This window comes from Nomascus leucogenys, chromosome 12 (assembly GCF_006542625.1).
Source record: "Nomascus leucogenys isolate Asia chromosome 12, Asia_NLE_v1, whole genome shotgun sequence".
Lineage (NCBI taxonomy): Eukaryota > Metazoa > Chordata > Mammalia > Primates > Hylobatidae > Nomascus > Nomascus leucogenys.
Genome location: NC_044392.1, coordinates 68,201,827 through 68,219,794, shown reverse-complemented (window position 1 = coordinate 68,219,794; position 17,968 = coordinate 68,201,827). Strand labels below are relative to the sequence as shown.

General features: G+C 40.2%; 1 protein-coding gene across 6 annotated transcripts in view; it reads left to right on the top strand.

Annotated features, from left to right (window-relative positions):
* The window catches only part of NTNG1 (netrin G1), a 344,331-nt gene extending 327,812 nt beyond the window's left edge, over window positions 1-16,519 (top strand). For 5 of the 6 annotated variants that reach the window (XM_030824968.1, XM_030824970.1, XM_030824974.1 and 2 more), the window contains one exon: window positions 13,693-16,519. In XM_030824968.1, the coding sequence (XP_030680828.1) occupies window positions 13,693-13,922 (230 nt within the window). In that variant the 3' untranslated portion in view covers window positions 13,923-16,519. The remainder of the gene's footprint in view (window positions 1-13,692) is intronic. The other variant, XM_030824972.1, reaches the window with a different exon arrangement.
* Window positions 16,520-17,968: the final 1,449 nt, after the last annotated feature.

Below are 17,968 nucleotides of genomic sequence, written 5' to 3'. Positions count from 1 at the left end.
AAATTGCTAATGATAAAAGTGAACTAGAAGACACAGGAGTATGCACTGTGTGAAACTTCATTACCTAATGAGACATAAAAAGCATGAACCTATATTAACAATTACCATTTCTGTGACTCTGACAGTCTATCTTTTATTGTAGGACTTTGAGCAGTGCCTGGCACATACAAAGCACTTAATAATAATCATTGAGTTGAATGACCTCTCATGTTCACAACAGTCCTGTGAAGTGGCCTCTTTTACAGATGAAGAAATAGAGGCTCAGAAATCCAGATTGCAGAGCCATGCGTGGTAATGTCAGTATTCAAATCCAGACTTTTGGACACAACCACAGTAAATGATCAAGTACTAAACTTTGTGGTTCAAATTTTGAGTGTCTCAGGAATCTGTAAGTGGGAAAGACAATGTGAGTTACAATAGTCAGCATCAACTTCATTGAAAAGGTATGCTATGACTTGTCTATAATCTTAACCTCTTTGTCCTCTCTTAGCCTTGCTAATGTATTTTAAGAAATTTAAATGTTTGGTCTCCAGTGCAGTAGCAAATATACTTTTGAAAATTAGCAGTCATTTTTTCTTGAAATCAGGCATCCCTAAATGACTCCTGTCATCATTTTGCACATTCTCGTGATTCCATAATGTTGTTTTCCTCACCTTGAATTTATTGACACCAATTCATTTTGCCTTGACATTGGCATTAACAGGGAAATGGCTTTGTTTCATCCTGACATTATAAAATCACCTCCCAAGACTTGGTTTGACATTGTCAGGGGATGGTTATGGTGACAGCAAGGCCACAGCAGACAAGAGTGAATTACAATGATTCCCTGGAAAAAAAAAAATCATTAAGAAAAGTTACTGCTGTGTGATTTCAGTAGCTATGTTTCATACTTAAATATCCCTGCTGTTTAAAAATCCTAAGAGGGCTTAGACCATATTTAGAACACTCCTGCCAAGTATATAGAGGAAAAATTAAGTCTCTAAGGAGACATTTGGCTATAGCTTGACAAACAGGAACCTCAAATTATATTTTAGCTTTACAAAGTGCTCAAAGGCATTGAAATTCTGCCTTTAAAAAAAACGTGTATTTGAATTAATGACACAATTATCTCCTTTCAGCTGCAGATACTTGCATTTCTTAATGTTGGGATATCAAAGGCCTGTAGTATTTTCCTACCTCCTAGCCAGAATGTAGAATGTTTTACAAATTTGTCTTCAGCACTGTATGGGGTTGGAAAGATTGTCTTTCTATAATTCCAACATCATTTCAAAGAACACCAAATCCTTTTACTTGAGTTCTTCTATGTTCCCATAATGGTCTCTCACCTCCGCTGTACTCCCACAAAGAACAGCTCCGTGTGGATTTTCCTTTACCCTATGTTCCAAAGTTAACTACTCACCTTCACAATTAAAAAAAAAAAAAAAGGGTCACTGAGCACTGAGATCCTTCAGGTCCTCAGGGCCATGTTGTTTTCACCTTTATATTACTAGCAATGCCCAGATTATAATAGGAGCTAATACATTTTGCTTAATGAAAAATGAAAGGAAGGCCGGGTGCGGTGGCTCACGCCTGTAATCCCAGCACTTTGGGAGGCCGAGGCGGGCGGATTACGAGGTCAGGAGTTCGAGACCAGCCTGACCAACATGGTGAAACCCCGTCTCTACTAAAACTATAAAAATTAGCTGGGCGTGGTGGCATGCGCCTGTAATCCCAGCTACTCAGGAGGCTGAAGCAGGAGAATCGCTTGAATCCTGGGAGGTGGAGGTTGCAGTGAGCCGTTATCATGCCACTGCACTCCAGCCTGGGTGACAGGATCAAAACTCTGTCTCAAAAAAAAAAAAAAAAAATGAAAGGAACGTTCCTGCTCTCTTATTTCAAAACACCAATCATCCTTGCTGCTTCTCCTCTCTTCCATCCTTTCCCCAGGTGTATATTGTATCATAAAGAATGACTTAATACAAGTCACCATTCTCTTCCTGTTAATGCTTCCATTATAAAATCATGTGTATGGGAACCTTTGACAATCATGGTATCCAACCTGAGTTGGCAAGTCAAAGCTGCTCAGCAAGTTTTCCGTGTGTTAGTTAGCTCCCTCTCCCATTCCCTGCCAAATAATTTTCCCATTTAGCTAGCTAGCTACTAATAATAGATAGACATCCACCATTCAGAAACAGGCATACAACAAAATTTTATTTATTTTATTTTATCTTATTTTATTTTACTGTATTTTTTGAGTCAGAGTCTCGCTCTGTCTCCCAGGCTGGAGTGCGGTGGCACAATGTCAGCTCAATGCAACCTCCGTCTCCCAGGTTCGAGCGATTCTCCTGCTTCAACTTCCCCACCATGCCCAGCTAATTTTTTGGTATTTTTAATAGAGCCAGAGTTCGACCATGTTGGCTGGTCTTGAACTCCTGAGCTCAAGTGACCCTCCTGCCTTGGCCTCTGAAAGTGCTGCGATTATAGGCATGAGCCACCACGCCTAGCCTATTTGTTTATTATTTATTTAGTGTCTATTCCATGCCAGGGACAGTGCTGAATACTAATGACATAGCAACAATAAACAGGTAAAAGACGTAGTGCAGGTACGTACAAGGGCAGCAGGTTAGAGTCCTTCACAAACTCAAGTTACATGAAATTGTTTGTTTGGTTTTTTTAAATTAGTTTAAATTCAACTTTGATTCCCTCTACTAGAAAGGTGGTGAGATATTCAGCCAACTGTCACTGTGGCTCAATCTACAAATGTAAAAATGTCCACTCATTTAGCACCAGTCTCTACTAATTACCAACAAGATGGTCATCTGCTGGGCTGCAGATCCCTTTAGCTCAGGAAGCTCTGATGGTTGCATTCACATCTGAGGCTGTGGAGTCATTGGCAAGCCAAGGAATCAAGTCTGAGACCCCTTCATGGTTATGGGATTGTGTAGAAACTCATGCCTTTTCTGAGATAATTGGTAGTTCTACTAGAAATATGTATTAGTAACACAAATACTGAAATTTGATAAAATGTGATTACATGATTCATTTCTTAACTGAATTACCTTTATTATCTAAGTAAAAGACACATATTTCTAAAAAAAATCCAGCAATTTATTTTATTAACATTTTTAATATCACCAAAGGACTATATTCTAGGCAATTTGGAAAGAGTGAAAAGTATAAAGATGAAAATTAAAATTACTAAAGTTTATTGCACTCCTACCAGCTATAAATAAACACTGTTCACATTTTGGTACAATTGATTCTAGTATTTTTGCTAAGGTTTATATTACACAGGTATGTGTAGAGTTACATGTCTGTACTTATGGAGATTATACTGGATAAACATTTTGTATCTGCCTTTCATCCTGGCACAATGTCATGTACTTTGAAACGATGATTTTTACCCTGATATGTGTTGCCATTGTGTGTGAATATGCCTCCCCATGAATTCCATCTTTCACCTTCAGCTAAGAGTAGAGGTTGCAACTCTTATTAAACTAGACAAGTGCATTTTCCGATACCTGATGAGAAAGTCTGTGACTTCTCAGCACCATTTTTATGAGAACCTTGTCTGTGTCTGTGTCTGAAGGTGTTGACCTAAATAGGATTTCAATACATCATTAATGATCACTTTGGGAGAGGTGCCCAGCCTTCAGCTTGTAGGATTCTCGGTGAATTAATTCTTTCTCAATATCAGCAAAGGCTTTTTTCAGGTTGCAAAGGCCAAAAATTTTAGGGATGTTTGGGCAGGGCCTCCTGCTCCTGCATCAGAGTCACCTGTCACCTCTTTCATGCTAGCCAGGATACTGTGAACTGCAGAATGGTCTCCTGCTAAATGAGTGAGGCTCTTTAATGGTGTTTTAAGCAGTTTTTTCTATGGTTTGACAAAAGAAAGTGTCACTCTCATAACAGGTGCTTTAATATTAGTTGAGTAAGAATAGAATGGCTGCTCCCTAAGGTCAGAACTTGCAGTCCTTGATTACCTACATGTGTCCAACCACTCAGCCAACAGCTTCCACATTGTTCCCTACAGCCACTTCAGCTCTGCCCCTTGGCTTCATTATGCTGAAACCAAGTAGATCGGATGCTGTCACACAGGGTCATGCCACCGAAGTACCACTGTCTTCAGATGCATACAGACAAACTTGAGTGTAAATTAAAAGCAGGAAAGCAAGGGTGTTTTCATGTGATGGCTACCAGGTTTCAGTCTGTTGTTTGCATCCGTACCTCCCCTGTCCCCCTACACCATCAACATTGCAAAAGACAAAAGGTGGGCTATGGAGCAGTAGATGCAGGCTGATAATCTCCAGCTCAGTCCCTCCCTGCTACTCTGGAAACACACCTTATTTATGTGCTCTGATTTATACAGGAGAGTGCACATTGAATGAGAATATAAAAGTCGTCTTTGAGAAAATGGGCACTGCCACTCTAAGGTGACCTTGCAAGGCTTTGTAGAATATGCAGTAGTTGAATACAAATATTTGAGAACTGCATGTTTTGACCCCATGCTTGCTCAAGATTCATACTAGCAGAAGACATGCACAGATGCTGTCTTTGAGGAAGGACATTTGCTTCCTTTTATACTTCAAGTAGCTTGAATTGGATAGGTAGTGTTTAATTCATTATTCTGGCAGAGATAGGAATTAGCACTTCATTCTTCCATCCTGAGCTTCTAGCACTGGGTGGATTGAGGAAGAAATTGAACTTTAACAAAGTATACTTAGGTTGTGTTTTATATTTTTTTAGAGCACCTCCACATAATTCATCTTGAGGCTACCAACAACTATTAGGTGGGTAAATAGGACAAGTGCTGTTATCCCACTTGTGAAGTGAAGAAAGGCACAAAAAGGTTAAGTGATTTCCCCAAGTTCTCCCAGCCCATTAACTACAGAGATGAGACTTGAATCACAGGATCTGAGCCTAACTCTCTTTATACTACCTCATGCTTTTAGTGCATATGAGGGAAAAAACTATCCCTGTTCCATGGGGCAGCAGATAAGACTGAACCAAAACAGATCAAGCAGAAACAGTCACCTAAGTCATCACCAAGGACTCTATTACACAAGGCCAACCATCATCATATATTTGGTCAAGAAGAGGAGGGATTTCTAACACTTTGCCTTCAAAATGATAGGCTTTCCATTAAAAATATTCATGCATATCATAAAACTTGAGAAAACTTTAGAAATACCAACTTCAAACCTGTAGCCTGTAGCCTAACTTTGTAGCTGCAACTAGAATACAAGCCCCTCATGTGTAGCTCCACTGTGGGTCTGGCTTACCACAATATGCCCACCATATAGAGCAGTGCCTGGGTGGATGTTGAACAAATGCATGGATGAATGTCACTAAGTAGTTGCATAATATGTCCAAGGCATTGTCGTAAATGGATGACTAGTCAGACCTAGATCTCAGGTTTTCCAGTTTTATGACTCTCAGCCAATGTGCCTTCCCTTTGCACCATACTACCCCTCATGGCCAGGCCAGACCAGACCATAAGGTGAGGGAAGAAGAAAGGTTTGTTTTTTTTTTTTTTTGAGGCGGGGGTGGAATGCAGTTAATGTACCTAGAATTCCAACCACCACAACAAAAATTGATTAGGTAACAGTCTATAAAGTTTCTTCCGTGCCCCAGGAGCTAACCTGTAGGTTCAGTTTTCCATCTCACATATCACGACTTAGCAAAACAGCTGCAAAAGCTGTATAAATGGGTCATAATCACAGCTCTTCAACTCTCTGCCACACAGTCTCAAATGCCTAAATCAGACCTGAATGTAGCACACATACCTTTGTTATTAGCCTGTTTGGTGGAGGTTATTCACTCTTTGATGTTTCTTTGAAAAGGACGGGAACAATTTGGAACATCTTTCTCTCAGCAATCCTGGGCTTGTTTCAGGTGGTAAAGGTAGAGGTCACTTTATTAATACAACCATCAAGAAAAGCTGTCATGGTAAAGCATTACATCGATTCCTTGAAGTGCAGGAGACAAAGCCAAAAAGAGAAACTTTCAAGTCTATAAATACAGACCCAGCATTGCTCAAGCATAGCAGCTCACTGACAGCATGAACCTAAATGTATAACGTTGAACAAAACCCAAACGGAGAAAAGAAAACTTCCCTTTGGTAGTGTAATGGATCATCATGACCTTAGGGGAATAAGTGACCCTTCAGCTCATAAAAGATACAAGAATAGAACAAGTGGCAACACCAAGTCCTGGCTAATGCCCTCTGAGCATAAGGAGTCCATCTGTGGTCAGTTTTTCCATACCTTCCAGAAAGAACTCATAGAGGGGAAAGGAATCAAGGTCTCGTAAGTCACATTTGACAGTAGATTGCAGTTTGAGAAAAGGAAATGTATGTGACAATCAAGAAACCCACCAAAAAATGAAAGAATTAAATAATTTAGCTACATCCCTGTGTCGCTCCTCATCAAAGATGGTGCAAAAAAATAAATAGAAGTAAGAGAGGAAGAAATGCTTCTTGATCAATTCTTTCACTGTGGAAATTCTAAATGTTTTTGTAAACTCATGGCAATTGTGAGAGCTTATTTATCTACCTTGTGGCTTGCTTACTAAAGCCATGATCAGAGCTGTTGCAACACCTTGCTGACTTCAGGTTTTCTACCAGGATTCCACACTTCATCTTTTGGCCACATAACTCTGTTTGAATCTAACATTAATACTCTAACCTCATCCGTCAAATTCCACAAATTATCTTGGTCACTCCATTTGAAATCATTCCTAATATCAAAACATCAGGGGATTCTATTATGTGATATTGGATACTCCATAAATGAATTATATTTATCAATACTAAAAGGAATCCTTTAGAATACAGTCAAGCTATTACCAAAGCGGTATTAGCTTTTCTGGTATCTAAGGATCATATTTTACCATCACGAAAAGAATTCTGTCTAGCAAATAACTATTTGCATCCAGTACTGGATCAAGTGTTGTATAAGGGATTTTAAAATGAACCTTTCTGTTTACTGACATAGGACACTCTTAGACTGTCAATAACAATAAAGAGAGAGTTGGGACATGCTTAAAATGAATACACCCACAGAATAAGTTTAGAGTTTTCAGTCTGAGGTAAACCCACAGAGCAGGGCACCAAGTAAAGAGCGTGATCACTGAAAGATGCCCGTTGCGGAGAAATTTTCACTTGAATCTTTAATTTGCAACTATATGCAGGATTACGTGAGATAATGCCAGGATTGTAAATGGGTGTTTATCCTCATGCCAGTACTATCGACTTATGGTTGATGCCTGGAACCTTGTGTTGAGAAGCATTTGAAGTTCAGTGCAAGAGAGTCCCGTGATTAACTAGCTGTATTTCTGACTTACTCCATTTTATGCGCTCTAACAGAATACCACAGACTGGGTAATTTATAATGAATAGAAATTTATCAACTCACAATTCTGGAGGCTGATAAGTCCAAGATCAAGGGGCTCACATCTTGTGAGGGCCTTCTTGTTGCACCATAACATGGCAGAAGGCATCACATGACTGAAGGGCAGAGAGAGAAAGAGAAGAAGAAAGGGTCAGCCCACCCCATGATAACAAACCCTCTCCCAGAATAACAGCATTAGTCCATTCATGAAGGTGGAGCCCTTATGACCTAAACACTTCTTAAAGGTCCCACTTCTTAATACTGTTACAGTGGCAAATAAATTTCAACATGAGTTGTAGAGAGAACACACGTTCTGTACATAGCAGTCTCCTATGTACAGGGGAAGAGGAAATGACAGTGTAAATGCAGACGTATTTGCCATTTTCAGCCTAGACGTTGGCATTTCTGGTTTATTTTCTGTATGAGCTGATTTGCACTTGGAGCTCCACCAAAATGTGGTAAAACCCTAGAATGAGTAACAATTGATACTATCAACAAAGACCTCTGCCTAGTCATAGTGTGATATGAAAGCAGAGCACTTAGTCAATACAGCTGCAAATCTACTGAGTATCTATAGAAGAGGTACTTCATGTCTCCCTGGTAAGTGGGAAAATCGGCTGTGTCTTGAGGAGCATGGAATGTGGCACTGTGCAACATTATTTACTACATTTCTCCTGATTGTTCTTTTCTATGTGAAGAGCAGTAATCTATAAATCGGGAGACCTGGATTCTAGTCCCAGTTCTACTCTCAATTGCTTATCTACAGCTTCCTTATCTACAGCTCATCTAGATGGTTTCTAAAGTTTCCTGAAAGCTCTGATTTTACTGCTTCTGTGAAAGCAAATTACATGATAGGGGTGCTTTTGGTTCCTCTCATCCTTTCATCGTGAACAGTACTAAAGGGTCTGTCTTAGATCCCAATCTCCTGTATTTATTCCCTGAAGAAGATAATCCACTCTTACATTTCCAATTCAAGTACTTAGAGTCACCTCTAATTCCCACAGCTCAGCACCTGAAAACTTACTGTCTTCCTGACCTAAAAATGACAAAGTTTCTTTATTCTACTTTACCCAAAATATATCAGGGACAACTGCCCATTTTCTTTTTTTTTTTTTTTTTTTTTCTTTTTTTGAGACGGAGTCTCGCTCTGTCGCCCAGGCTGGAGTGCAGTGGCGCAGTCTCGGCTCACTGCAAGCTCCGCCTCCCGGGTTCACGCCATTCTCCTGCCTCAGCCTCTCGGAGTAGCTGGGACTACAGGCGCCCGCCACCACGCCGGCTAATTTTTTTTGTATTTTTAGTAGAGACGGGGTTTCAGCGTGGTCTCTATCCCCTGACCTCGTGATCCGCCCGCCTCGGCCTCCCAAAGTGCTGGGATTACAAGCGTGAGCCACCGCGCCCGGCCGACTGCCCATTTTCATTGCTATGACTGATGCCCTGACCCAGGCCTTATCATTTTATCTTTAACATTAATTGAGAAGTAATTTGTTGTGGGGGGTTGTTCTGTATACTGCAGGATGTTAGCAACATTCCTGGCCTCGCTATACACACCAGTGGCCAGTAGTGTGCCCTCCCTACCCACTTGTGACAACCAAAAAAATGTCTCCAGACATTGTCAAATACCCATGGGAGCAAAATCATCCAGGGTTGAAAACCACTACTTTAGACTGATATCCAAAGACATCCTTTAAATGTTAATTCTTCGAAATTTTTCAATCCTTTTTCCAATTATTCAAGAACCCCTTATGACAGATTCAATCAAGAACGTGCAAGGTTTATTTTGCATATTTCATTTGCCCAATTCAAAGTGCCCTTCCTCTCATACTTTTCCAGTTTGTCTATTCGTAGATACAGTCATTCACATCAGGAAGACGTCTATGGTTAATTTCATACCTTCATAGGATCACTGCATTTTCTTGACATTGTTTTCTTCTCAGCATTCTTTATGGTCTTTCTCTTCCAGTGGCCTAAATGCTGATGTTCTTCGGTTTTGTATCTGCAGTCCTCATTTTTGCTTGGTCTATATTCTCCTAGGACGAGGTCTTCTACTCTTTTTGCTTCATCTTTTGCAACAATGACCACCACCACCCCGGCTCCAAATTTGTATCTCCAGGATGACCTATCTCCTGTTCCATTAAATAGTTTTCCAACTAATACAAAACAGCTACAGAAGAACCTAGATAGCTCTCAAAGTCAATAGGTCCAAAAAACATTTATTTCTCTCCTGACCAAACTCTTCCTCCTATTTTCTTTTCTCCATAAATTTATTTATTATGCATCTAAATACCCCAAACAGGAACCTTACAATGTCTCTTATCCATTCACATAACCTGTCTCCAAATCTTTTCCCTCCTTCCCTTCCCCATTGTTCTAACCTCATCCAAGTACATTCTATTGAAGTATGGTCTCCTTGCCTCCAGTCTGCCCTTTTTCTGATCTAGATTCACTTTCCTTTTCTCTTTTAAACACCACCCTCCTTCTAAGTCTTTGACAGCTTTCCATTCCTTATTACTAAACTCCACAACGTGTTCTGTGGCACCTTCACAACCAGGCCACGTTTGCCTTTCCCTCTGCGCATCCATCATTCCAGCCATACCAGTCCATGCATCATTCACTAATGTGTCTTTCAGTTGGGCTTCAGGCAGAAAACTGAAACCATTTCTAGATATTTCAACAGAGAGAATTTATTAAAAGAAATGGTTTAAAAAGTATTTGAAATTTTAAAATGAGAACAGGATACTAAAGTAATTCCTGTGTTAAGTAAGCAGGAACCATCTATCACTCTGGGACTGAGGGATTATGGGAGAGAGGATGGCGTTATCAGAAAGTAAAAGTTTGGATAAAAGGGACCCCCACAGAACTGAAACCCGAACCTCTAAGGTGGGGTAATGGCTGGCTGCTGCAGCTGCCTCTGAAATACTGAGCAGAGCCTCCTTGGAGCTGAGGCTTAAACCTCTAGGAAAGGAATGCCGCCAGGCTGGTGTAGGAACCTCTAAGGGTGAGATGAAGCTGGTTATGAATAAAGCTTAACACTGGAACCACATGTTGCTGTTGATGTGAAGGGCCGTTGCTGGGCAGTACTGTTAGAGCACCATCAAACAGAATCAAGGAAACAGGATCTTCCATGCCTCCTAGTTTCTCTGCTCCCTCTAGTGCCCCCTGTTGGTGGGATCCAGCAGACAACTTGCAGAGTTCTGGCCTCAACATCAGAATTTAGAGTTAAGAGACAATTGCTTAATAACCAATACAATACTTTCACATCTCCTTGTCTTTACTCATGCAGTTTCCCTATTTATAATGGTCTTTCTACCAGTATCTGCCTGATGAATGCCTTTGTTCAAATACAATCTTTTTTATAATCTCCCTTAATCTTCCCAAAAGTAATTATTTATGCTATCATGTGAGTTTCCCTAGTAATTTGTAAATATGTTTTTTTGTGGATTTTTTTATATTGTATCATAATGTGCGTTTGTGTGTTTTTTTATTTTCCATTTATTTTCTGCCAAACCGTGTACTTCTTTAGGGCAGTTAATTACAACCATAAAATATAGCAGGGTGCCTGGCATACAACAGATATTGGTAAGCTCAATGGAATTGATAAGGGCATTTTAATGAAATTAATATTAGATCATTTCTTGTAGATTTTTATTGTCCCAGCCACATTTAAACTCCATAAGAGCAGAAATCATGCTTTATATTTCTTTTATTTTCTTTGTGGGGTTAAGCACAAAGTTGAGCACACTGAAGAAGAGCTCAGTGATATTTGTTAACCACCTAGCTTGTTTATTAACTACCACAATTTTGGTTCAAAATGACATGAAGATGGAGCATGAGTTATGAATATCAGGTAAGATCCATAATTAGGTTTAGATGTGCTTCTCGCACGTGATTCCAACAGTTAGAGAGCAATGTATGTATGGTAAAGTTCTGTATTTGTTGGAGGATTAGCACAATCAAGAGACCAAATGTAATATGTTTTATAGTGAATTCTAAATAATGAAATATATTATAGGTTTTATTTTTCTCTATTATCTCCTACAGAAATTATATCCTGCCAATCCATGAGATCACTAATTCTGGGCTATATCTGTTCCTAGTATATTTGTTAAATTTCTCACAACTATCAAAATCAACTAGTAATTATTTAAATGTAGGAAAAATATTGAATTTTAACTTAACCACCAGCTTCTTGAAAAAAGAAAGCTCTGTTCAACAGCTGATTTATATTCACATCCAAGAAGAAGAAAAATAGCTTTTTTTTCCTAAAGGGGAGTGATATGTAATTAACTATTGATTTCTTCTCAATTATTCAAGGCAAGCAATTATCGATATTGATGGAACAGATATTTCCCTACCTCTAGTGCCCAAATGAAAGGAAATATCCCATTCAGCATTCTGCTGCCTGGAACAAGAAATGCTGAGGATCTTTAACTGTGGATGAAAACAGTTATCTGGATCTGTTTATTCCATGTTGCCCCAATTAAACATATTTCTTCAAGTGTAAGCAAAATAAAATCCTGAAAACCTACATACGCTTTCCAAATTAACTAAAGCCAAAAACAAGGGCTTTTGTCAGTTTTGACCATGAGGCTAACCACTCTACACTTGTGGACTTTGCTTCACAGCTACAGATCTTGACATTTTTAACCATGACTCATAAAATAATGTGGTTCTAATATTACGATTTCTAAGCCACTCAATAAGAGGTAGCTTATATAATCATTAGAAACCATGGAACACTACCTTGCATGTCAATATTTGGAGCCTGAAGGATTTAGTAGGCCTTAATAGTCACTTCTGACATTTACAGATTGCAAGCGTGGATACATTTGAAAATTATGCCAATACACTATGCAACTGTGTTAGAGGTCACCAAGGAAATGTTGAGGAAGGCAGTAAAACAGTGGTCTATTTAGGACACTCTGTTATTAACCATGTGGGTATCCACCACCATCTTTCCTAAGCTCATTCACACACAAAGCACTGGCATGCTTGTGTGTAAGAAGCTTCTTTTGAAGCTGACATGACTGTTGAACATAATTAATGGACAAGGCAACATTCTCTATTGAGTTACTACTTGGAGGGTAGAGTTGTTTTCTTTTAATACTTTGCACTTAATAGTAATATTAGGTATGTGTATATGAGTGTGTAGTGTGTTGAAGTCATGTGGCATCCCTGGGGAAATTTCACCATGACATTTTTTAAAAATGGAAAATGTTACAATTTATAAAAAGCTACTTTTTCTGCTCTGTCCCCCACCTCCCATTCCAGAGGGGTTCTATATCTTCAGTGCTTGAGCAGCATATGTTGCTTGGGAAATGTTCATGGCTCTTTTACTCTTTGTTGTTGTTTTAATTTCCCTGGGTTCTATTTAACATTCTGCTAAATCAGTGAAACAGTGATTATCTAAAAGAATAGGAGACATGGAATTAATGAGGTTAGTCAGAATTTTGAAGAAATAAGAAATTATTAGAGGTGAAAGTTACATGGCAGGGTCTGTGAATGAATTCTAGTCTCTGAAGTTGCTTGTCTTGATTTATTCAAATTGATTCCATTAATTGATGGACATAATGAAATTTTGGTAATCAGGGTTTCACCATTGCATTTATTACTATTCCCGGAAATCAAGGTAACCTTGGGCTATACTTCCCATATTTACAAGGTGGTAAAAATCCGTAATAGGCTGTCAGGGACGAATGTGACTGCTTTTCCTCACACTCCTCCCATGAAACAAGCTTTCTCTCTTCCCATCTGGCTGCCGCCTGCCTGGAGCATGCTACTTTCCCCGTGTCCCCGCCCCCCATCCCCATGCCTCCCGGTGGGTTCTGTCTTCATGCATGCAGCGCTGGAATCACGCACCGAGAGAATGGCCCACCCCTTAGAGGTTTTTGGTCATTTTAGCAATACCGCTTTGCATTTTAAATACCATTCATCTGGCTTCAAAGATCTGCACTCTTGCATCGGGCATTTGTCCTTTAAAAACCCAAAAGATCATAACAGGTCCCAGTTCCATGAAGAAAAGATACTGCCAAACCAGGACTATTGCATTACTTTGTATTCTATAGCCTGAAATGGACAATGATAACATCCAAGACTGCAGCAAAAATCTACATGAAAAGGACTAATATGATAAAAACAAAGGCAGAAAACTACATTTGTTTGGAAATTGGAGTCACGGGCTTCGTTTGTGGAGGGGAGGGGGGAGCACAAAGATCCATAGAGATTTTTTTTTTAGGCTGAAAACATGATGTACCAGATGAACTTAAATTGATTCTGCTTCTCCTCCCCGCGCCCACCCACCCCTACCTTCCCCCTCATTCTGCAGCGAATGTCTGCGACAACGAGCTCCTGCACTGCCAGAACGGAGGGACGTGCCACAACAACGTGCGCTGCCTGTGCCCGGCCGCATACACGGGCATCCTCTGCGAGAAGCTGCGGTGCGAGGAGGCTGGCAGCTGCGGCTCCGACTCTGGCCAGGGCGCGCCCCCGCACGGCTCCCCAGCGCTGCTGCTGCTCACCACGCTGCTGGGAATCGCCAGCCCCCTGGTGTTCTAGGTGTCACCTCCAGCCACACCGGACGGGCCTGTGCCGTGGGGAAGCAGACACAACCCAAACATTTGCTACTAACATAGGAAACACACACATACAGACACCCCCACTCAGACAGTGTACAAACTAAGAAGGCCTAACTGAACTAAGCCATATTTATCACCCGTGGACAGCACATCCGAGTCAAGACTGTTAATTTCTGACTCCAGAGGAGTTGGCAGCTGTTGATATTATCACTGCAAATCACATTGCCAGCTGCAGAGCATATTGTGGATTGGAAAGGCTGCGACAGCCCCCCAAACAGGAAAGACAAAAAACAAACAAATCAACCGACCTAAAAACATTGGCTACTCTAGCGTGGTGCGCCCTAGTACGACTCCGCCCAGTGTGTGGACCAACCAAATAGCATTCTTTGCTGTCAGGTGCGTTGTGGGCATAAGGAAATCTGTTACAAGCTGCCATATTGGCCTGCTTCCGTCCCAGAATCCCTTCCAACCTGTGCTTTAGTGAACGTTGCTCTGTAACCCTTGTTGGTTGAAAGATTTCTTTGTCTGATGTTAGTGATGCACATGTGTAACAGCCCCCTCCAAAAGCGCAAGCCAGTCATACCCCTGTATATCTTAGCAGCACTGAGTCCAGTGCGAGCACACACCCACTATACAAGAGTGGCTATAGGAAAAAAGAAAGTGTATCTATCCTTTTGTATTCAAATGAAGTTATTTTTCTTGAACTACTGTAATATGTAGATTTTTTGTATTATTGCCAATTTGTGTTACCAGACAATCTGTTAATGTATCTAATTCGAATCAGCAAAGACTGACATTTTATTTTGTCCTCTTTCGTTCTGTTTTGTTTCATTGTGCAGAGATTTCTCTGTAAGGGCAACGAACGTGCTGGCATCAAAGAATATCAGTTTACATATATAACAAGTGTAATAAGATTCCACCAAAGGACATTCTAAATGTTTTCTTGTTGCTTTAACACTGGAAGATTTAAAGAATAAAAATTCCTGCATAAACGATTTCAGGAATTTGTATTGCAATTTCTTAAGATGAAAGGAACAGCCACCAAGCAGTTTCACACTCACTTTACTGATTTCTGTGTGGACTGAATACATTCAGCTGACGAATTTAGTACCCAGGAAGATGGATTAATGTTCACTAGCTTGGACAACTTCTGCAAAATATAAGACTATTTCCACTTGGGAAAAATTACAACAGAAAAAAAAATCTAAGTGATTGCCAAGATTATGCCAAAGCCTGTTGGCAGAGTACTGAGACTTTTATTTTTAAGTCATGCTATTTTCACAGATTGATGGTGATCATGTGACTCTAGGGATGCTGATCTATGTATCTTTCCAAATACAGTGTTTACATGGAGTATCACAAGACGCAACCTGGGGAACCAGGAAAGGAGCAGGGAAATTGAGTGATTTGCAATTTGACTTCGAATATATTCAGACTTAAGTATTTAGAGGAAATATCAAAATATAAAGCAGCAAGTAGACATAACTGCTGTTCCTGAGAATAAAGTTTGTTTTAAGTACTGCCCAAGGTGTAATAAATTCTTGTTTCTGCCTTTTATTAGGCCAATTACTGTGCAAGACAGCAAGGGGAGGCAGGTGGGGAAGAAACTTTGCAAAGTTTCAAAGAGGCTAAAACAGTGTGCATTTTGTTCCTATCACACTGTTGTCCTACAGATTACAAATGTGTTAGCAGCAGCATCTCCTGGAATCAAAAACAATTATCAGCCCCAACCAGAGTCTTAAGGACAATGAAATTCTATATGACTTGGTAGAACAATAACCTATGATAGTGTCAGGTCAGAAGCCTAGTTCCAGTCTGAATTCTTCACCCTGCTGCCACTCCTTGCTGAAACAGGGAAGGGGGGAGGAATGTCTCCTGATAAACAACCTGGGTAAAAACTAGATAAAGGAACAGCATGTCTTATTGGTTTTGTTCCCAGAAAAGCCAATTCAAAGAAGGCAATAAAAGGTAAACAGGTAATGCCTGTGCCGCCTGCCACCCCACGTCTAAGTCTATTGAATGTTTGTTATTCAAACCAACAGTCTCTTTTGATGTAAGAAATAAGGAAAGATGGAAATAAATTAGAGCTTAGGCTTAGTTCCAGAGTGGCCAACCAGAAATTGGAGATTTACATTGGAAGCATAAATAGAAAATTATATTTCAGGCTCACCAAAGAAACACATGAAAACGCTGATAACATAGGGAGTTTGAGATTATTTATAATGAGGTGGATTTGTGATATTAAAATTGGAGTTTAAGTTGTCTTATAGTTTATTAGCACAAACCAAAGGCAGCCCGTGTTATTTCTGGCAACGATGCACTTTATCGTTTTCTGCTCATGGCTTTGTCGCAACGCTCAGGAATCAGACACTGCACACTTCAATAGTTGGGATTCCAAAAGCTAATTCTAAAATTTAATGAAGGCCTGATTTAAACTGATTCATCTGCATTTTATCTTTATGAAGCTATAAGAATCTAAATTGATGAGGAATATCTTTCATTCAGTGTATTTAGATATAGTTTTCTGAATTTCCTGAAGCGATGTGATCTGCTTTTAATAAAAATTCACTTTTAGGTATACAACAAATGGAAATGAAATGTTCTTTTTAAATCTGGATTCTCAAGTTCTTCTAAAGGAGCTGCTCCTTTGAGGAAACCTCAACTCAGTGGACTTGATTCATCTGTTACTTTCCAGCATTCTTACAGAGCTGGTTTCATCTACAGTATTGTGCCCTAAGAACAGGACTGGGGTGAAAAGCCGGTACTCAGTTGTTCATACATTTGAGGTCCTAATTCTTGTTATTTTTTCCCTTTGATAAATCCCTTAAAGTGGGTTAAGATAGTCGTGCATATGAGTTAATCTATCAACTTTCCCACATAGAACTGATATGATTCCTTCTGTCAATACTATTGATGGGCATAACATTTCAAAAAATGGGACAAAGTTCAGCTATCTAGAAAGATTTGCTATTTATAGGAAGATAATGGACATGCCCTACTGTGATGTAAGGGTTATTTATTTCTGACCCTGTACACAGCCTAGAGGAAGAATTTAGTCCAGCAAAGGGGGGACCTTGCTTAGAGAGACCCATTCTGACTCTCCTCCAGCTTTCTCCCAGATATCAGGAACCCAGAGTTTCCTACTCAGATAACCCCCTCCCAACATACGCACACACTTTTAGGCCAAATGTGGGCCCCCTCTGGGGGTTTAAACTCCTGAAGGCAGGCAACATCCTGAGTGCATATACCTGGGCACAGGGAGTGGCAAAGGGTGCATCTGTGTGGGTGGATTAGGGCCTGGGGCCTGGAATGTTCACCGTGGAATTTACACACAAGCAAGGAGAAGCCACTTGCCATGAAAACAAGAGTCTGGGGCTAAAAAATAAGGGGATGAGGGGTAGGAAGGAGATAGACAAGGGTGACCACAAGGCCAGGGGCCAGTACAGAACACTGAACAGTCTAAGAATTCTAAATCTATACCTGGGCTTCCAAGGGTTATGAAAGCATCATGTGTCAAAGTGGCAGGATGGAAGATAATTTAACAGTTTGTTAGCTTTATGTATGACTTTTAAATACTTAGACATGTGGCATGGGGTCCTCCATTGGTACTTTTGCACAAGGTCCTGCAGACATTTGGGGTCAATCTGCCTGAGGTGCTCTTGAGTCAGATCCCTAAGTTGGCACAAACTGCTCACCAGGTAACACAAAGAAAGGTCCAGGTTAGAAGAAGGCGTCTGCTCCACAGTTCAGCTGGCCCTGTAGTTAATGCTCCCCTCACCTTCTCTTGGACCTGTGGCCTAACTGGAGTATAAGAAATTTTGGATGCACTGGGGGACAACTGTGGGAAATCTTGACATCGAATATTTTGTTCCATCTCCTTTACCCTCTGCCATCAATAATCCAGTATGATTGGGATGTAAAGACCCAGCATTCTGAAATGGGATGCTCTGTACTATATGGGAAATGGGTTGTTGTACTTTACCGATTGTTAAACACTAAATAAAATACTTGTTTAACAGATTCTCT